This window comes from Prunus mume, linkage group LG8 (assembly GCF_029339155.1).
Source record: "Prunus mume cultivar Tortuosa linkage group LG8, ASM2933915v1, whole genome shotgun sequence".
Taxonomy (NCBI): domain Eukaryota; kingdom Viridiplantae; phylum Streptophyta; class Magnoliopsida; order Rosales; family Rosaceae; genus Prunus; species Prunus mume.
Window position 1 is genome coordinate 12,543,772 of NC_142705.1, and position 22,586 is coordinate 12,566,357.

Sequence of the window (22,586 nt, forward strand, 5' to 3'; positions counted from 1 at the left end):
GAGAAGAAAAAAAAATGAAGTATGAATAAAAGGGATGAGAGATAAGGGGTTTTAGTCGAGTCTCCTTAACTATGATGGTTCACTTTACATCGAAGGAAGTTTGTGAATTCTTTTCTAATTGATTCTAAATAGCTTAGACTCTGTGGTGGGATTACTTGGATCTATTGAAAAGATGTTCTAATTTTTAAAATTTCCTATAGATTGCAACTTGAAGGTGGAAATTTTATTCTATTAAGTTTTAGCAAGGTGTTTAGTTTATTAAGTTTTTATTTTTGTTTGAGTCTTGTTTTGCTTGAGGACAAGCAAAAAGCTAAGTTTGGGGGTATTTTGATGAGTCGATTTTATATTATATATTTAACCCAATTCTTAGTATATTTTGGTTAATACTTTGGAAGAATTTTGATACTTTGAATTATATTTTCAATATAGGACTTTCGACTCTCTCTGGAGCAAAACATAATCAAATGGACGAATTTTGGAGTAATTCCAGTTGGAGGACGTACGTGAGTCACTGAGCTTGATCGTATCAAAATATCAGACTTTTCCACCAAGCGATGATTTCCTGGCGAATAAATGAAGGAGCAGTGCGCTGTGCTGGAATAGTGACGTTTGGGCTTTTATTGCGTTTTTGGCGCCCAAGATGACCTCAGATTGGTTCGTGGCCTTCTGGAGAAGTGTTCGGAATATTTTTATCTTTAAAATGAGCTATCTTGGCCCAGATTTGGAGGAGATTTGAGACTAAAACGTGGCTGTGCAGATTATGAGCAGATTCTCCTAATCCAATTTGGACTTTATTTCCTAGTCTTATTTTATTTTAACTTAGTTTCCTTGTGGGGATTGGGTAGCTAGGTTTTAGGAGGTATTTCAGCTCCTTCTCACAGCAATTTAGAGACTCCCTTTTGATTTCTCTTTTGGCTTTTGAACGCGACTTTTGCTAGGATTTTGGAAGAACTTCTACTTCAAGGTGTTTTCGATCTTTATTATTTTAATGAAGAACTTGATTATTTTTATTGTGAACATGCGTAACTAACTCTTGTTGCTAGGGTGAGGCCACGAGCCTTAGCAAGAATATGTAGTTTCTGTCCAATTTGCTTATGATTATATGCATGCAGATTTTCGAATTATTCATCACTGAGTTAAACTATCTAAGTGTCTTGATGCTTGATCACCATTAGAATGTTTAGAAAAGTAATTTGATGCAGTTTTGGTTGGAGGTCAGTCCCTGAAATTGACGAAGGCTTCTTGTGATTAATATGTGCAAGTTCACTTAGGATGAATACCATGTCTTAAGGGTTGCATGGTTTTTTCAAAAGATTTCATAGAACTTAATGAGTCATATATGTTTATATTTGATTTGAATACCACAGACGGATTGCATGTGTGATATACGCTCTATGTTGGGGGACCAAGTATGCATATATTAGGAGTACCTAACCTTCGAAATATGCATGTATAGGTCATAAGTAATTGGGGGAACTATATAGAATTGTTAAGGTGATGGCGGATCCCTAGTGTTTTTTTAATTTGATTTCTAAAAACACAACTGTTTCTCTTGCTCTTAGCTTTAATTTTGCATATTACCTTATTTTTATTAGTTAAATTCCTTTTAATTTAAGGTCTTCAAATCAAACATCTCAACTTTCTCTTTTGCAATAATTAATTAGAATTTGGTTGCTACGAGTTATTTAATAATCCCTGCGGAGAACGACCTTGCGAGAATCATTTATACTATAATAACCTTGTCATTCTTGCAAGTTTTGTAGGAGTTTTAACCCTGTTTGCGCAGGTACTAAAAAGCCTATCAGTGATGCATATCATTTTGAAAATACCTCAACTCAATTTCCAAACCTTTTAAGTCACTTGGACTGAAATCAGCAGGCGATGTAAATCAAACAATTTCTCATAATAGCATCAATGAATTTAGTCAAACATTAACATACCAACAACAAATCAAACATCTCAACAATGCCAACATCAAATCAAACATCTCAACAAAATTCTTAAAATAAAAAACCTAATTAATTTCAACAAAATCCCCAAATTATATTTCATTCCTAATTAAACCCTAGAAAACTCAATTTCAAATTAAAATTAAAACTAAGATGCATACATTTATTTTAGGAATAACCCAATAGAAGAAGATAATTAAAGAGAAGAGATTAAGAAGAATACTTGTTTCCTTGTATATGAAAAGAGAAGAGAAGAGGCTGTCCAGTGTCCACGATTACACAGCCAAGACTTGCGTTGAGAAGAAGCTCTCCCGACTCTATCTGGAATTGCACTGCATAGCCACTATTTGGCTACTTGAGTTATATTCTTTTTTTATATTAAAGTTTGACTGGGCCATTCATAACATGGGCTGGCTAGTTATAATTTTTTTTTCTTCAGTTTTTTAAAGTTTGAGTGGGCTTATGCTGTGGGTTTTATATGGATTGGGTAAGCAAGAGTGTATACCAACACATGGAATGGATATCAATTACATAGCTTATATATAGGTTTTTTTTTAGTGAAATATTTTTGGGTATGCGGTAGCCTACCCTGCCCTGGCTTAAGATCCGCCCCTGACTTTAGCTAATAAACCTATAAGTTATAATGATAGAGCATCCTCAATGGGCTCTTTAAACCACCTATTTAGACAATTTTTTTTAGGAGGAATTGGAAAAATACAGCTGAAACCATCCTCCCTATCCTCCTCCTAAAATAGGAAAACCTCTAGGTGCTCTTAAATCTCAGGAGAGAAATGACTCATAATTAGGGTTGGCAATATGACGTGTTGAGTTCATGTCGTGTCAGGATTATATACATATCAAGAATGTTTAAACCAAACCCAACTCGTTTAATAAGCGTGCCATGTACGAGATGACCCGTTAATTTCCCATGCAGGTTTCAGGTCGTGATGAGTTGACCCGCTAAGTGTGGTAGGAAATTAAAATAAATAAATAAATAAATAAATCATGAATTTTGATAATTTAATAAAGTAATTTCATTTTTTATTTTTTATTTATATATAAAATAATGATTACATTTTGCCTCTCTCTCTATGTATGAAGACTGAGAAAGAGAAATATAAGAATTAAAATAAATGAAGAAAATGAAGAAGAAACAAAGAAATGGGTTGGCGGGTCACATAGGTATTTTAGCGGGTTGGCAGGTTGACTCGAAATAAACGGGTCAATGTAGAGTTGACTCAAAAATTGAATCATGCATGTTGACCTGCTAATTTTTCATGTTGGTTTCAAGTCATGTATCAAGTCGTATCGGAAATTGCCATCAAAACATAGTTGCAACGGTGATATTTTGCTATCATCGACCAATAATATTATGTCACGTGGAAGTGTTGTCACGCAAATCAAAACGTTATTAGTCGGAGATAGCAAAATATTGTTATCCCCATTTCATGAAGTCTTTCTCCTCCTAATGGCTCCCTATAATTTGATGGTGCTTTGTTTTATGCATATTTTACACTTTTAATTAATGCTAACTATTTTTTAGATTATTTTTTTAGGATCTCATTTTCCTACCCCGCTTTTGTCCACTACACTCCCTTATATAAAGAGCTCCTAAAATAGCTTTTGTGTGTTTTTAATTAAATTTTAGCTAAAAAAATTAAAAAACATGATTGTAGATACTCTTAATTGCATTATAACGTTCTAATGAGAGTTCAATTTGGATTAAAGACCTTCTTGTCATAATATAAACATATTTAGATCTTTTGCAAGTGTCGTCTCATCAACCAAATTAGAATTGGAAACTATGTAGTTTTTTTTTTTTGGCATTCAAATAAGGAAATATTTTTGCTCACTACTTTAACTCAAGGTGTACCCTTATCACCATTTCCAACAGCACCTCACACGTGTCCATGAATAACCATAATTAATTTCTTAGTTTGTATTTATAGAACTATGGTTAGGCCCATGGACATATGTCAAGTGTTGAGAAGTCGTGATGGTACACTTTATGTTAAAGTGATGAGCAAAAATGCTTCTGTTAAACAAATAGATGAACAAAACATTCCTAAAGCCGTTTTCACTTTGAGGGGAAATAAAGCCATTGTTCTTCCTCTCATCTCCCCTCTTCTCTTCCTCCATTCACCTCTTCCCCCATTTTCAAAGACAAATGGTTTTCCCTATTTGTCTTCGTTTTGTTATGAATTTTATCCAACTATCACAAGCGACTGCGTCTCTACGTCAGATCTCCACCAGCGTTTTAGTGTCAGATCTCCACTACCATCCTTTTTGTGGTTTCTTTATGTTTGGAATACGTTGTAGAGATTCTTTGGGTTCTTTGTGTACTTTTCACCTCTCCTTTTGTGAGAGCTTTTCACATATTTTTTGCGAGAGCTTTTCATCTTTCCTTTGTGAAAGTTTTATTTGTATTGTTATGGCTTGGGTTTTTCAAGCTTTATCTTTTTAAAAAAAAATTCTAAGTTTGCAATCATAGTTGGAATGCCTATGCCAAAGTTTCTTCGATCCTGCGTGATCGTGAGTGGAGGCATACTAGATTGTCTTAATTTTGATCTTGGACCGATCCATTATTATAATGACCCTTTTTGGCTAGTTTGTATTAGTCATTTGTGACTAGTGGCTTCTTTGGTTGAATTATAAATGCAATCATAAAATTTTTAATTATGAAAAAAATAGATGAACTCTATATTTCATTATATTGAAGTGATTATGGTAATAATCAACCGTTCACATGACTTACAATTTCACTAAAGATTATTATTCAAGGGTGCCTAGGAAATGCAATATGACAACAAAGATTGGTTATTAAATAAAAGATCCTTTTATAATTCCCTATACATCGAGGTTTTGCGTTCAATTCCCTTTTCTCAATATCAATAATTCCATATACATCGAGGTTTTGCGTTCAATTCCCTTCTCTCAATATCAATGATGTAAAATACCTATGATGTAAAAAATATTTCACATTTTTTCGTTTGAAAATAAATATTCGTGTCAACAAATCTCCAAGTTTTTCTTTATTTCCTTACATGGAGAGGAAAAAAAAAAAAAAAAGCCAGTCTAATGGGGACCTTTGTTTTAGGTATTCTTGTCAAAATGGCATTCAAATGCAAATTCAACACAAAATCGTTCAAAAATGGTAGTGGATAGCATTTCTTCAAAACAAAGTCATCCCCATCTAATTTCTCTCTCTCTCTCTCTCTCTCTCTCTCTCTCTCAAACATTATTACCCAGTTACAAACACACTCTTTTCATGACGATTAGGAATTCCCTTTCATCTTTAAACCAACCCAAAGAATACCAAAACGAAATAGCTAACGAATTCAGCTCAAATGGGCTTTGAAGCCATCGCGTGTGATATGAGAAAAACGTACGTCGGCAGATTCACAGGAATGCCTTCACGATGTAGTTGCTGTCTGAAACCGAAAGGGTCTCCCAGAATTCATCTGCAAAATCAGATTCAGTTTATATTTCCTTCTTCAGGTGTGATTTTTCCTTGCCATTTTGTTGATTATTGTTTCTCTGCATTTCGGATTGTTCTGTGTTTTTTTATAATTCAATTTATTTCTTCAGTTGAGGTTGGCCGATGATCTGTCCGTTTATATGTCCAATTCTGTGTCGACAGATTCTCATAATTAATGTGTTTATGATTGCATTTGATGCTTTAGATTAATCATTTGTATACTCCATGTCCATGGAAGATCATTGGGTTTTCGTTTTGATTCTTTTTTTTTTCTCTCTCCTTTTTTTGTTGTTGCATAATTATGATCAAACTTCGATGTTTAACTGGAGCTGCTTGATTCTTTTAAGGGAATTGTAGTTCTTGTGGTATTGGATTCAATGGTTGTAAGTATTCTTTGGTATTTCCCACAGTCCAAAAAAGAACAAGATCTCAGATGAATTTTTTTGAAAGACATTTATTTTCACTGATCATAGAAGAACTTAAACTAGGAGGATTGCCTCTGTTGTAGAGCGAATTCCGTGATCGATTTGATCCATCCACAGAAAGTTTATGTGCTCTTTTCTTCTGAATGATCTGTTTTGGGAATATGTAGAAGAAGATCAATCATTGTGTATATCTTGGTTTTTTGTTGTTGTGCAAATCAGAAGATCCAAGGCCATTGGATTTAGGAAAAATTAATCTATTTTCTCCTCATCAGTGTGTGCACCACTTGCTGTTCAATGCAAATTTGATTTGGTGTTCTGATAGCTGCCTTTTTCAACTCCTTGGCCAGGTTTGGGAATGCTTCAACAGGAAGCATTAACATAATCACTTGTAAGTTTTTTTTTAGAAGTGCTCCTATTCCTATTGGAAGAATGTCAAAGATTTTATTAAAAATCCAAATGCTTTTGTGACTCATAATCACTTATAAGTTTTTTTGTCAAACACTATCAGAAGTATTTTTAAGTTATCAGTAAGCACTTTTAGTCCTTTCAGAAAATGAATAATTAGAGCTTATGCTTTCAAAAACGATGAACAATTGAATTTGGTTCCTTCATTCTTTAGTATTGTTTGTGCGGGTGCCCTGACATCTGGCTCTGCAGTCTTGCTGTTTATTAGAGAGCAAGTCACTCATTCCTGCTGTTTGTGTAGGAGACACCATAAAAAGCAATTTTATGATATGACAGCATCAAAAAGCTTTTGCAATAGGCACCAATACGAAGTAATTTCTTTCAAGGAATGTGATTTTGTTTGTTTTCTTTGCAGGATAAATGGTCGATGGAAGCTAAACTTGAATGCTTTATTTATATTAGGAGGAAGAAGCAGAAGCAGGACAAGTCCACAAAATCAACCAGGCTTTACATTTGAGTCAAGTCGCTCAGGCGGAAACTATGATTGATGAAAGAAACAATCTCTTCTACACAACTTCTTGGCAAATCTAAAACACTAAATCGAGGTGTTTTTACAAGTGGATGTGTCTAAAGTCAGGCATGTGATCATCAAAGGCAATTGAGATTTCTCAAAGGAACCCAGATGAAAATCCAAGAATTTGATAAAGTGAAAAAAGCTATGCCATTAACATCATCACCACCTTTGTGGTCGTCTTTCTTTCCAACTCAACCTTTCCTTTCATTTGACTGCTAGCTTTGAAGCTACTATCCAGAGACCATCGTTGCCTCAACCACAGTGCCTGCTTTTCCGTCGTTATCCATCCATTGATCGACCATGCAGAAACGTATGCTCTCCATCTGCTTTTAAGCAAAAAATAAGAAAGAATAAGCAGAATTTTAAAAATAAAAAACAGGTCAAAAGTGGAAGGTTGTCAAAAATAAATAAAGGGGACCAACAAACAACATTTTTATTTTGTGTAATCCTTTTCAACAGTCCTATTCATTATATGGCGTCTCAGTTCCCTGTGAGGATAAGCCAGGAAGATAACCATCTATCTTCATTCAAGGACCCATTTTAGTTAGAGTCTGGAGGATATCCAGAGAGTTGCTTAGCCAATTACTACAGAAGGTCCGTTGCCAAACACTATGCAAAACTATTCATTTTGGTTGAAAAGTGCAGTGTGTGACGGTTACTTTAATTAAAATCAATTGAAAGAATTATGCAACAGAAGTACAGGCATCAAAAGATACCACTAAAGAATAGGAATTTTCAATATGCTAATAAAATAAACTTTCACAACAGAAATTCTGAAGGTACAATAATTGGTTAATTAACTTATTTTGACAGCAACATAACACAGAATTATTATGTACACATGTATCTATTACCACTTTCGCCATCCGATGCATATGCAAGCCTTGCGATGGCATCAACAAGGGCCTGTTCGTGATCCTGCATTTGTTGCATATAAACGTCAAATTGTAATGTTAGACCAGGAGAAAGGAGAGAGAAAGGGTAAAGGATGATAATCTTACTTTCAGCATTTTCCTTGCTTTTTCAAGCTCAAAAGGATCTGGATGATTTGCATTGAAAACTCTCTCCACCTAGTAAAATTAAAAGTGACAAATGAAAATAACAAACATAATTCTAGTTACATAGGCTCATCATATTCATCATACATACCTCCTTTACCAGAGTATCAGTATTTAATAATTCCAGATCATCTGGCATCTTCTTCCCTACACCATTTTGTGACGGATGAATTTCTTTTTTTGATTGGGGCTTTATGGGTCCTCGTCCTCTTCCAGCACCTGGAGTAACACCGCCTTGGTTCAAAGATTTCTTAACCCTGCGTCCTCCTTGCCCACCACCATGGCCTCCTCGATGAGATAGGCCCGGGTCCTCACCTTCCCAACGGATATCCTCACGAGAGATCTGTAACCAGTAATGAGTCAGTCAAGTCCCAGCACTCTTTGATTGCTTGGGATACAATTTTGTCAATTTACCAAAGACAAGACAGATATGACTTGACAATATGATCAAGGCCAGCAATGCTGCCACAAACATAAATGCACATGCATATCATAAACCCTTTTGAAAAATATGAATGAAATAGGAGACATTTGATATATGAAAGCAACATTTCCAAGCTCTTTGATTAAAGATAAAAATATAATTTAATTCTAAAGCTCTCATAATGCCGTTTCCATCCAAGATCAATACTATCTACATATTTCATATTTTGTGTTCATGTTTGACTACGACATCTGCTTATCTATTTATTACTGAAAGATGGGGCTAGCAGAAGAAATCAAATGCCTAATTCTATTTCTCTTGTGCTCTCTCCCTGTGGATCCTAGTTCTAGTCAATGATTGCTTCCACACTTAACAATAACTACAGCATTGGCAGGTTAATGCTAGAGTGGAATACATGCATTCATACTACCTATGAAGAAAATATAGACTAACCTCCTTGAGATCAACCCATTCCCATGTCTCGTTTGCTGTATTTATATCATAGACCAATGCATGTCGACCCTGTAAAAAACAAAAGTTGATATGCCAGAACGGGCAGTTCAAAGTTTATTAATTAGTACGCCATCAGAGAAATGCTCATTCTTCTCATTTTGTATTCAAAATCGACTGAACCTATAATATATGAAACAACTCTCCGGAGTTGTATTACAAGGTACATACTCAAGCAAGTGCACTCTTATGTCGATTATTCATCTAAGAGAGTCTTCTGTCCTAGCAACATCTAGTAAGAGCAGTTGGTAGATGCTAAATGACAACCCTAACCAAAGATAACTTATTTTCTTTCCATTTCATTTAGCAAAGTTAGTTTTCAACAAACTTCATGGACACCAGTAATAATACCAATAAACTCAGCTGAATTCCGTTTATGCTTGTTTTCACTCGGACATGTGCATTTTTACAAAAATTCAACTTACAAATGTTGTTGCAGAAAAAGGAGGACTGAATCAAAAACACCTCATGCAAACTTCAATACCTACCTCAGTGCGGTTGTATTCAGTGATAACAGCCTCATAGAAGCTGTTGTCTTCAGGCCATCTGGTCCATACTTTCCTTCCGATTAATGAATCAAATGTTGCTGCTTCAACAGGTTCATTTCCAACAAGGGGACCAGAAGAGCTACGAGCAGTTAATTGTCTACTCAAAGTAGGTCCTGTCGATGGGTACGGCATGGACTTCATTGAGGATAAACCAGGGAATGGCTGACCATGCTAAGAAAACAGAAAAAAATTTAGGTCAAAACCAGTTTTCTTCGCACTACTGTAGTAATTAGTTTAGGTTTGCAATTTACTTTCCTTATGGCTCAATAGAGCTCCTTATTACTTTTGAATACAAAGGCTGCAAATATGGAATACAAGATTAAAGCCACAATCGAGAGACCGAATGCTAGAGAAGGTACCGATTGAGATGTTTTCTGTTTCTTTCGCGACGCAGAAACAGTAGGACTGGGTAATAGATCATAGACAGGCTGAGATGCACTAAGCCTAGCCGCTTGATGCCCACCACCCTTTCTCCACTCTCTGATACATGCTCCAACATGTGACAATTAAAAACTAGAAATACTAAACTCCCTGCCAATTTTGCAGTGATCATTGTATTACAATTTGTTCAACTATGAAGAGGCGAACCTTATCTTACTGATGATGTCATCAGAATTAACCTTGGTCAGAAGTTCTCTGTGTTCGTCATCTGATACTCTCAGCTCTTTCCTAAGTTCGGTAATCAAGCTTTCCTTCTCCTGAAATAAACACACATGACAACAAATTAAAGGCTGATTCACAAACAACATCAAGATAACAAGCACGGAGACATGCAAACAAAGAGAAGGCAAATACCCAAGTAATCGCATCAGACTGAGCTTTAAAAGCACGCAGGACTGCACAGTATGCTTCTTGCTCTAAGTGATGAATTTGGGCCTCCATGTCTGTATACATCCTAGAAAATGAGATAGAACCTACTGCAGATCTTTCTTTTGCTGTGACGTGAGCCCCTCTTGGAATTCTGTTTTGATGAGATGGAGGAAGATCATCATCAGTACCTGCAGTTATTCCATATAAGGGTATACATGATACTCACAAGAAATATGTCACCATAACTTTACCTTGGAAGAAAGGATAAGTATTATTATATAACCACAACTAATGGCATGGAGCATCTAGATGAAACTTTGCATCATATGCAGCTAGTGGTCTTCTAAAGCTATTGATTGCGAAGTATATTTATCCTGAACAGAAGTAAAAAATATATGTTTATTTATTATCTATATATCTGACAATTAAAATCATATATATTGTTGAGAAATGTATCAATTTGCAACGAAAATCAGTTCGTAAACAAGAATTTGGGTTGGATCTGTGATGAAGTATCAACTTGAGCAAAACAAAATTATATGAAATTCACAAATTCCCCTTCTATGGATAGAAGTGCTATTAAATAAGGCAGAATTTGTTAACTCTTTTGGTACATAGTTTTGGCAAGTTTACTTGTATGAAAAAAGCCACAACAATTCTTCAAACTATCTCATACACATAAATATAGTAGACAGATGGGGATTTCAAGATAACACTTGCATCCTTAATATCCATGCATCTTATGAACGTACACATATCAAAGTTTATGCAAATTTATGTCTTGTTTTACCAATCAGTGAATTTCATGAAATTAATTGAAATAAGAATCATTCTATATGCCATCTTTGGTTTCTTCCACTCTATACATAATGATCGATAACTGGGGAAAAAAGCAAAGGTGAGGGGTAAACTTGTACTCTAAGAATCACTTTAAGAGGTGAAGCCCAAGTAACTCGCATGAACCCAAATTCCCAAAAACAAAATCCAGAGATTTAACACTTCAAAATCACAAAATTATATATTCAATCTCCCTAATTCGCATAAAACCCAAGAACACCCAAAACCCTAATTTTCAAAAAACCCACTCTATATTCTGCAGGCCTGGAACAAAACTCATCACACAATTACCCAAATTAAACCCTAACCCACTAACCGAAATCCCTTGAGATACGTGACCCAGATTCGAGATAATTGTAAAGGTTCAGACTTTTCTCACCGCTGCTGTCGGAGATATCATAGTCCATGCGCAAGAATGGCGAATAAGAGCCCTAGAAATGAAAGTAAAGTGCAGGGGCTGAATTTTGTGAAGAATGTTGAAGCTGAAAGTTAAGAGCTTTGCTTTTCGTAGAGGCTCTGGGACTTCAAAACCCAAGTTGCAGATCTTATAAAAAGATCCCAGGAAATGAAAAGAGAAGAGGGCTCGAGCCTGGAGGGAGGGACTTCGAGACTTGAGAGCAGAAGAAAGCTACAATTTTTATTCAAACTAGAGCTCGAGTTCGTTGTTGACAACGTTGCAATTATCGTAGTTGGCTTTGTAGTTCCGGACCCATTCGAATTTGGAAAGCATGTTTTATATAGCAAAGATGCTTTGGGCTTCGACCGACCAAACTTTGGGCTGTGCTTTGGGACGTAGTTTTATGGTCCACAAGTCTGGCTGACATCCTTATCTATTGTAGCTCAAATAAATTGGGAGTTTCACTAAAACATCCAAAATGGGAGGCTAAAATTATAAAAAAATTTAACACTTAAAACACTTTATATACACACCCAAAACCCATCATTACACACACTCAAAACTCATTTATAAACACACCCAAAAAATATACAATTGTTGATTTTGAGGTTGATTTTGGGTGTGTTTCTATGTTTAAATAGTGTTTTGGTTTTTTTATAAATACATGTCTAGGATTGGGTTTATTTATAAATTTATAAAATAAATTTTGGTTTAAACCTACACCTACTTGTTGTAATATGATAGATAAATGCCACGTTTACTAATTCATGAGGAATAATTGAATTGATGAGGAGTTTGATTGAGGAGTGTAGGGGTCTTTTTATTCCAGCAGCTTGACGAATGAGCTTGGGCTGCCGAAAAGAGAAACATGTGTAAAATTTCCCATTGAGTCTGAGTTCAAAGATCAGGCCCCAAGAGTGTTTCGAAAGGGTAGCTAAGCCTTAAGAAACACATTGGTCTTCTTCACCAACGAAACCAATAGTTGCTTACAGATAAATTCTTGGGCTTGGCATGAGAGCTTGTGGCATGGGACCTGAGTATTCGCAAGTTTAGCATGAAAGAGAGGGAGAAGGCTTGGGTTTCGAAATTGCAGAGATTTCAGAGGTGAGAGATAAAGCTTGCTCTTCAGATGTGTGTTTATGGAAAGAGAGGAAGAAGATGGAAGCATGGGTGGCTTTAGCAGATTTCCAGCGAAAGCTTCGTCAAGCTTCTGAGTGGCTTGACAGAGGAGAAAAATGGAAGAAATGGAAGAACAAGGCTTGAAATTGAAAGGTTCCAAAGATGAGAGATAATGCTTGCTCTCTCTGGATGTGGGTTTTGAGAGAGAGAGGAAGAGGAATGGAGGAACAAAGCATGAAATTGAAGGATTCCAGAGTGAATGCTTGCCTTCAATTTGTTCTTGTCTGTTCTGTCCATTGTGAGTTGTTTTGCTGGGAATAAAGTGTCTCCTTTTATAGGGGCTAGAAGACTCAATTTTTTCAAGCCACCCTCTCCCATTTTCCTTCACTTTCTTCAATTTATCTAGTTTTGTGAAATTTCTCTAGCCTGAACCCATAGGCACGCAGCTTTTTGGGGTTCCAAGGTCCTCAAGCAGTTGGACTCTTCACGTGGGTGAGGTGTCACCCACTTTTGCTTCTTGTTTTCTCACCAAAGCTTGAAGAGGAAAGAATGGGTAAGGGTGCTTGGTCAAAAAGGTGATCAGCACATGGGTTTGCTTGCTTTTACTGGTTTGGCTTTGAACTGGTTTTAACAGAGCACGACGTTGGATATTTTATAAAATGTTGGGCTAGGCTGTTTTGTTTCCAGCGGTTTGTGAGTTCCTTTGATTTCGATCACTGGAAGCTTTGGCTGATGTGGGATTTTTTATGGGCTATGGCTATTGGACATTTTTTAAAGATGTTTGGGCCTTTTCTTAAGGTGATGGGCTATTAGGTTTTCTCTCATGCTTGCTCATATGTTTGGACTCAAGGAATGAGCTTGAGTTTTGGTGCTCCCAAGTAACCCAAAACTTCCACTCCTTGGACCATCAATGGCCTCGTGAATACTCGTAACCATTCATACCACAACCCACTCAGTAAGCCCCAGACATTAACGTGGTTTGGGCCCACTTAAGCTTGTAGCGTGGCATGTTGCTTATTTGCTTGGCGTGGCATATGTGCAAAGCGTATATGACGAACTTTCGTATGCCCAAATCGGGTTTCTTCTTGATAAGGTATCGTATTGGGCTGAAAATTTATTTGGGCCGAACCGTGGATTTTTTGGGCCTCAACAAAGAGGATTCAAAATCCAGATCTTCATTGATGTTGTTTACAAAACTATCTGTAATCGGGATAGGAATGATATCTTATCCCTATAAGGCCATCTCTAACCTAGCAGGCCAAACTCAAAAAATCCTAAATTTTAGCCAAATTTCTCTCTTAACCCAAGAAAAATAAAGAGGCTAAAATTTGGGAAACCCAAAAGTGGGGCGGAATACCAGTCCATCTATTACCTGGATTGAAAATTTTTTGTGTGGAGCCCACTAAGCCAGAAGTAGCCCATGTGCAAGGAGGAAAAAATTAGGAGCCGCGACTACTGTGCTGCAGAGGGGTGCCACAACATGGTGATTTTGCCATTGGAATCCAACAGCATAATTCAAACTACTCTTTTTTATTTATTCCAACTGTAACCCAAATCAATGGTTTATATTAAATCCAAGCTATTTTAACTGTATAAAAAAAAAAAATCTAACGATTGAAATTTAAATCCAAGGGTTAAAATAATAATTTTAATTCATCTAAATGAGATCCAACCCCAAAACTCACTCCAAACTCTATAAATACCCCCATTTCTCAAATAATCTACCCAAAACTTTTTCTTTTCTTTTTCTATTTCTCAATTTATTTTTCCTTTGTCATTTTCATCAATCTTCTTTCATTCTTGTTGAAGATATCCACAAAATCTCAAAGAGGTGTGAATTGGAGGCCATAGGAAGATGAGGCTGTGTGCAAAGGGTTGGTTTCCGTCAGTGAAGATGGGGTTATTGGCACCAATCAAGCAAGCAACACATTTTGGCAGCGTGTATATCAAAAGTTCATGAAAAATGATCCGGGTATCAATGGACCCGAGCGACGAACATACCAAGCCATGCTTCTCAGCTCAAGACTATCAACCAACAATGTTCTCTTTTGTGGTAAGCACCCATTCTTATTAAAGCTTTAAATTTCTATATGTAATTTTATTCAACTCCAAACTTATATTTTGTTTTTACTCCTACGTAGGATATGTATGCAAAAACGATATTTCTTAAAGATAATAACCCTCTAAATATGCCTTTGATGTACCATGCTTGACAATCTTAAAATAATTTCCCAAAGTGGAAAGATATAAAGGAGCCTTCCACACAACGTTCGTCAAGCGCTAGTGCAAGTATAGTGAATTTAGATAATGACGCAAACAATGTTACCATACCTAGTCCACAGCCATCTGTGCCTAGTCCAAGGCCTAAAGGGTGAGATAAACAAGGGGTTGCCAAAAGGGAAGATGGCTGACCATTCTCAACAAAGAAGGGATAAGTACTTAGAATAATTTGTTGACCAAAGCATTGCTTTCAAGGAGGATAGGAGACGAAAGCTCAACATATTGGACAAGTGTGTCCAAGATCAAGCTGATACTTATGTCTATCAGAAGCAGCAAGATAATGAAGCCCAAGAACAAAAAAAAAATTTACTCAAAGAAAGAAGAAATATTTGGGGGGGGGGGTGTAAACAAGATGAAATTATGCAAGAACATGCACAGGGGTCAACACTTTGCCGTTAATCCTGAAGACAACTCATGAGACTATTATCCAAGCCCCCACTATGGTGGTTATTAGTTTATTCCTATAAATATTGTGTGTTTTCTTTTGGAATAAAATTATATTTATGTAATTTCAATTTTTTAGGTCAAATTGTTCAAAAAATTAAATTATGAAGTTATTTAAAAAGATTAAATGAAGAAAAGTTATCCATGAAAAAATAATTAGACTTAAACCATTCTTAAACAATTTAATATAGTTGCGGACTTAAAATTTAAGTCTGGAAGGTTGGGAGAAAAAACGGTATGAGCCAGGCAAAACCCAAATAGTTACTTTTTTAAGGGGAGAAATTTAGGTTTTTGACCAAATGGATTGGAGAAGGCCTAAAGTCATCTCCAACCCATGATGCCAAACCCAAATAATCACAGATTATATCTCAATTACTCTCCCAATCCAAAAAAAAGTAAGGGGCCAAACTTTGGGAAAACCCAAACTTAGGGCCAAATATGAGTCCAGTCATTGCCTGGTGAAAAACTTTTTGGTGGAGCCCACTCAAGGCTTATGCATCCCATGTGCAAGGAGGAATCAATGGGCGCCATGTGTCGCGTTGTTGTAGAGCCTATTTTTTATTTTTATTTTTCATTCCAACAATAACCCAAATCCAACTATCCACATTAAATACAAACTATTTTAATAGTAAAAAAAAAATCCAACGATTGAAATTTAAATCCAACAATCAAAATAATATTTTAAATTAATCTAAATCAAATCCAACCCCAAAACTCACTCAAACTCTATAAATACCCACCCATTTCTCAAATAATATTATATTTGTGGAATTTCAATTTTTTTAGGTCAAATTGTTCAAAAATTTAAATTATGAAGTTATTTAAAAAGATAAAATGAAGAAAAATTATCCATGAAAAAAAATAGACTTATACCATTCTTAAACAATTTAATAAAGTTGAAGACTTAAAATTTGAGTCTGAAAGATTGGGGAAAAAACGGTTTGAGTCCGAGCAAAAACCAAATAGTTACTTTTTGGAGGGGGGAAATTTGGGTTTAGGACCAAATGGATTGGAAAAGGCCTAAGGGCATGTTTACTAAATTCCCATAAATTGAAATTGAAATCCATTTGATTACAAAATGCCCTTGTTCTAAATTCCCATAAATTATTTTGCTAGAATCCAAGTTAAACCAAATGGAAAATTTGGAGTTTTAAAAAAATGTGTGAGGATATAATGGCTAAAAAATATGAATTTCTAATGGATTAGTTCTTTAAGAATTAGAATACCACATCCCACCCGGATCCCAAACCTCTACATTTAGAGACAGTGCATTTACCCGCATTTCTCTAAATCTAGGTCATTGCAATAATCTAACAACTTAAAATATGACACATCATAAAGTTCTTTTTTTCTTCTGTAAATAGATATAACAGACGTTAACTATTGCAGTTAGGTTGGCTGCTCATGTCTCCTCAATTTACATCAAGTTTCTTTTTCTTTTTTGTGTTTGGTCATCTCCTTCTTTCTCTCTGTTTGATTGATGCCCTCTTGGGATTCAATGGAAAACTGTTCATGGTTGTATTAATCTTCAAATCCAACCAAGTTAAAATAGTTTTTGCTTTTCTTCGGTATTTCATGCATTTTATGGCTTCACAATAAGGATTTTTTGTCATCACCTCCTTCCTCTCATAATCTTTTTATTTTATTTTATCAGGAAAGTAATTTTCATTCCCCTCATAATCATATTGCAATGGATCTGTCTTTATTTTTACCTCAAAGAAATTACCTATTCAAGAATTTTGGAGTTTTTCCATTTCATTTGCATTTGAATATTTGTTTAACCATGGACAATTTTTCATTGAACCCTAGAGAAAAGACGATTACGTGGAAGTAAAAAAAAAAGAAAAGAAAAGAAAAGAAACACGCTCTAAACTTAACGTCTATTTAGAGAAGAAGAAAAAAACGTGATGATGTGTCATGTTTTAAGGGGTTAGATTTTTACAACACTCTAAATTTAGTGAAATGAGGGTAAATGCACCGGCTCTAAATGCAGAGGCTCGAGATCTCATCCCACCTCAAGAGTCAAATTCCTTAAAAATCAGGAGTTGATTTTCGAATTTTGTGTGGGCCACCACTTGCATTTTCATTCCTTTATGTGAAGTAAACACAAGAATAATTCATAATTATGATCCAAATCCTTATTTTGATTTCAATTATAAATTAGTAAACATGTCACAAATAAAATTGACATTGAGTCCAATCCCGTCTAGTCGTGTCCCAAAGGATTGAGATTATAACTTTTGGTTTTATAAACCTGTTTAAACCTATTCAATATTGAAAAATAAATATCACTAGATCAAGAGCTAAATGAACCCGCTTTCTCTCCCAAACAAACCATAGCCCTGCCGCACTCTCACATCAAAGGGAAGGAGGTCATTTTCCTCTTTCTGCCCCGAGAGAAAAACTTCCCTGGCATAGGGATGCTAGGGTAAGCCTCCCACATAAGTATCCTCATCTAATTAAAAAGGAACACTTGTCATCCACTTTAAGACTAAAAATAATAATAATTTTATTCCAAGTTTTTCCTCTTTCCAGTTACGACCTCCTTCCCCTACTACAATTCCCGACACCGTCGTCAACGCTCACCCCATCCTCCATCATCCACATCGTCATTGGCATCATTTCTCCCCTTACTACATCGTCGTCAGAATCGTCTTCTTATTAGCTCTCTCTCATCTCTCTGTTTCTCTCTCTCGTGCAGAGAGTTGGTGACTTTGCCGGCCTTGGATCGATGACAGAACCTAACCCAAATTCCACTTTGGAATCCAAGTCGAACCCTGTACGTGTCCAACACCTGGCAGGTGTCGGGCATAAATGTCCAAAATACCCTTCTTGCCTTGAATTGCAAAACAAAAACACCCTTAAGGTTTTAAATTCTGCCAGAAAACCGACAGAGTCTCCCCTGAAAAAATGATATTTCCCAAAAAATTTCCACTTATAAAAAAAAATACAATTAAAATTGAAAAATCCCAATCGTTTAGCATGCATTAAATAAATAAATCTGAATGGCTTCAGGCCTCTTTATACCACATAAATCATTCAACCATCTAAATCTGGTCTAACTCTTAGAACATGGATACGTTATCACTTTTCAATATGACCTAACTGAACAAGTTTTTAGCACTTGATCTTGTGACTGCACCTAGTAACTCTAGGTTGCTTACGTACCCTTACCAAGAGATCAAGCCACACATAGTTCTTTATACAAGAAAACAAAGTTCAACCCATATGTAAGCATACGATTTAAATGTTCCTTCACACTTCTCTAAATCAAAAGTTTCAACTCTAATCACTCCCCTAAAACTTAAGTGAAAGATATTGATTTTAGAACAATTTTTCACCCATCACATATATGCATATACAAATGCATATATATAATAGCTCGTCACAGATAAATATGAAAACGAGAAAGTTATTAAAAGAACATTGATTACGTGAAACCTTAATATCGATATCAACAGGTTGAATAAAACATGTTTCTATCTTTCACATGTAAAAACAAACTCATCACTTTGCGAATTATATAAAATCCTTAAAACTTAGAAACCTCTCAATCCTTGTCTCATAAGTCGAAAAACATATATTAAACCCTTCACCAATAAGTACCAAGATAAAATCATCAATTTTTAGTTTAAAACATATCAAAAACTAAAATAATATCTACCTAGGCGTACACCCATTCATAATCCCTCAATTCCACTAATATTCCGTCAATTCCAAATGCCATGTATGTTGGAACCTTGTAGAACCCAGGGGACTTATGGTCACCCCGAGAGCACACATTCTCGCAAAACTTGGGGACATGTGGTCAGCCCAAGAACACATATCCTGGTAGAACTCAGAGGACATGTAATCAACTCGAGAATGCATATCCTCACAAAACTCGGGGGATATGTAGTCAGCCCAAGAACGCATATCCTTGCAGAACTCAGGGGGACATGTAGTCAGCCCAAGAATGCATATTCTCGCACCACACGATTCAGGCATCCCCGAGACTCATGGGGTATTATCATAAATGACTAGACTGTTCCAAAGACAATTGGGAGGGTACTCTTATGGTGGTTTGAAAACCATATTCCAAAACTTATCATAAAATTCCTCTTATTCCACAAATCCCTTTTTCAAACGAGATCAATCCTAACATACCTTAATTGAATTTGACCATGCATAATCTTCAAAACTGTTCTCAACTACATTTAAATATGTACCACATACTAATGAGAACTAGTATTCATAATTCATCGATTTTAAGCCACTGAGTATATATATATATATATATATATATATTAAATATAGACATATAATTAGATATTTAATTAATTTCTTATTAACGCCAAAATCCGATTAACAAGCCATTCCCAACTCTATACAACAAAACATAATATAATATACTTAAACAGTAAAATCAATTGCATAGTAACTCATAAACATCAAAGTAATCTTTCTTAGTATGATGTCATTCTAAAACAACCATCCCATTACAATTACAACAACTAATGGCCTCAACTGAGCCGATAGAGCCCACAATCCAAATCGACTATACTCATACGACTCGCGACCTTAATTTGTTATATGCCAATTCCTACACAACCATAAGTTCAGCCCATTCTAAAAGTCTCGTCACTATCCAACAGTCGGTTTGACCCCGATGCGGAATTGACCAATTGGGCCTGCGGGGCCCACCACTTATGATTCCTGATCTGAACGTTCCTATAAGTTCGACAAGGTCTACTTAACATGTCCCGAGAGTTTAGTCTCGATTGAGTGGTCGGATTGCTCTTGATCGCACGATCGGACGGTCACTGTTTTACGTAAACTTTGAATCATTGGTTCGAGTATTCGGGACTCCGATTCTCGATCCGTGAGTTCCTACACAATCCTAGAGGTGCCTAGATCAACAAATTTTGAAATGAAGTCGATTCAACGGTCCGAACATATTAAACCTAGATATCGCCTAATATGTAAAAATTTCATTCGATCGTTAAACGATAACCAAATTCGAATTCGAGCATACAGTCGTGCTTGGGACGACATGAGAAATATTTTAGGACCAAATGGGCCACCCAACCTTGGCCCATGCCCGCCACACGCTCCGACAGCGAGTGGATGTGTTGATAAAATTTCGTCGACCAGAAAATTCTCAAAACATCCAACAATACATATACCTAGGTGATCAGAACAACTAGGGAACAACTTTTATAACTAGACCGACCTCCAATTTGGCCGAGAAGTGGTCGAAAAACGCTGCCAAACTCGGACAAAATCTAGGTTTCTAATTGGTCACCCACGGCTCCAAATCAATCTAAACCAACTATCAAAACGGCTAGAACAAGAAAAATGGATGAAGAATTGTACCTCATTGTCGGATTTCTTTGCCGAAATCACCGGAAACAATGACAGAAAAATGCGATTTTTCCACTCATTCAAGTCGCTTCACGGCTCGAAATTGGGTCTAAAATTTAGTGGGTCGTGTAGAGGAGGTGGAAAGGAGCGTTTTGCAAGTTACGGAGACGCGTTTAGTGGCCGGAATCGCTGTCGAAAATGGCGGTTTCATCGCCGAAGAGAGAGAGAAAGAGAGAGAAGAGGTGGTTTAAAAAAAAAAGAAATAACATCGAAATATTTACGGTTGTGCCACTACACTTCTGTTAACCATAACTTCTTTGTTAAAACTCCGATTTGAGCCCTACGTGTTACTAACTCGTATCGACGCGCTCCATGCAACGATGCTACTCAAATCCCTAAATTCTTTCCCGAACAAAAAGTCAGTTTTAAACCCATTAAAATACTCTCGGTGTAAAGTTGTCATTTACTTGAATAATTTAAGAATTAAATATTAATTTAGGAGCGGGATATCACATATGAAGTGGCTAATATCATATCTATAGACCCACGACCTTGCCAGCCTCCGTTATTGCCGGCAACAAGAGAGATAAATGGAAGGAGAGATGAGAAATAGAGAGCCGGTGAGAGAGAGAGAGAGAGAGAGAGAGAGAGAGAGAGAGAGAGAAGGAGAGATGATTTGAGTTGCAAGGGAAGAGAGGGAGAGATGAGAGAGAGCCGATGTGAAGAGAGAGAATGGGAGGGATTTTAGTTACAGAGGAGGAGGACACGACGGAGGGGCAGCATAGGTGGAATTTTTTTAAAAAATTTTAGTCTTAAAATGGATTACACGTGTCCCTTTTTAATTGGATAGGGATACTTACGTGGAAGGCTTACCATAGCATCCTCGTGCCATGAAGTTTTTCTCCCCCTGCCCCCTCTCTTGGTGGAAATTAAATCGGATGCAGCCATTGAAATTGAAAAGACATTTGCTCAAGTGGTACATATTACCTTATTTCCATTTTCAACATTTAAGTAAATGTCTTTGTCCTTTTACTTTTATTTATTTTTATATTACTCCATTTACTTAAGTTTCATAAGGAAGTCCACCATCGATTCAAATAAAAATACTAGAAAATCAAATTGCGCAAATAAATTCATGGTTTTAGTGCAGCGCTAAAAATGATGGATTAAGTCAATATATATTTCATACTAAAATCCCATAAAATCAAGTTTTCATAGCTAGATGTCCAGATGCCAAAAAAACACTGCCCCTGCCCCCCTCTCTTGGTGGCATTAAATCGGATAAAGCCATTGAAATTGAAAAAAAAATTGAAGTATTTACTCAATTTCATGCGCAATAAATAGTTCTTATCCCAAAAATATAATTGCATGTCTCATCTTAAAAGGTTTAATACATAATACTTGGCAAGTAGTCAATTTCCTGGTTTGAATTCCATATATTTGTATCATACTCGTCCCCCATTTTCAACCAATTGGAAGGACAAGTTGATTGGTGAATACCCTATTAAAGAATCAAAGGATTTCAAATCTTGCTGACAATCCAGCTAAGGCTATAGCTACTTCGCCCAAAAATATACTGACATGCAATTTTATAATAAGGTTTATAAGGTTGGCATTAGGCATATGATCTTCTTAGGCCAAATCTAGGATTTCTATATATTCTCCCTAGCTAGCTAGAGCAGTAGGTTTTATGCATACTAGGGGGTTGAAATTAATTTGGCAGAGAATTAAGCAAAACCAATGAGTTTTTTGCTAGAATGTTATGGAAAAAATTAAAAAAATGTTAAGGTTAAAATATGGGTTAATTGCCCATCTAATAATTTTATAGTTAACTTGAAACAAAAAGATCATGAAAGGAACCATGAACATGTAGTGTGATAATGATTGATTTGGAATCACTGTGTTCAGTCACATGAGTCATTTAGTTTAATCTTTCTTATTCTGCAACTAAGTCAGAAAAACAGTAATAGTCAATTCATTTCCAC

The 22,586-nt window shown here is 36.0% G+C and overlaps 1 protein-coding gene and 1 long non-coding RNA gene across 11 annotated transcripts; one reads left to right on the forward strand and one right to left on the reverse strand.

Moving 5' to 3' along the window:
• The first annotated feature begins 5,123 nt into the window (after positions 1 to 5,123).
• LOC148914741 (uncharacterized) lies at positions 5,124 to 6,990 on the forward strand. Its single transcript, XR_016122442.1, has 3 exons — positions 5,124 to 5,447; positions 6,200 to 6,240; positions 6,673 to 6,990. It is a non-coding gene; the product is annotated as an uncharacterized LOC148914741 (long non-coding RNA).
• Positions 6,688 to 11,730, reverse strand: LOC103339508 (protein EMSY-LIKE 1). Of its 10 annotated transcripts, none has more exons than XM_089042140.1 (11): positions 11,398 to 11,730; positions 10,433 to 10,555; positions 10,167 to 10,332; positions 9,960 to 10,069; positions 9,731 to 9,851; positions 9,312 to 9,542; positions 8,767 to 8,835; positions 7,981 to 8,232; positions 7,833 to 7,901; positions 7,689 to 7,749; positions 6,688 to 7,154 (listed from the first exon to the last, which is right to left on the reverse strand). In XM_089042140.1, the coding sequence occupies exons 3-11, from the start codon at positions 10,263 to 10,265 to the stop codon at positions 7,111 to 7,113; spliced, it is 1,056 nt and encodes a 351-aa protein (XP_088898266.1). In that variant the 5' UTR covers positions 10,266 to 10,332; positions 10,433 to 10,555; positions 11,398 to 11,730; the 3' UTR covers positions 6,688 to 7,110. The 10 variants fall into 10 exon arrangements, with proteins under 10 accessions (XP_088898266.1, XP_088898264.1, XP_088898262.1 ...); XM_089042138.1 differs by having other exon boundaries at positions 7,686 to 7,749; XM_089042136.1 differs by having other exon boundaries at positions 6,688 to 7,157; positions 7,686 to 7,749.
• Positions 11,731 to 22,586: the final 10,856 nt, after the last annotated feature.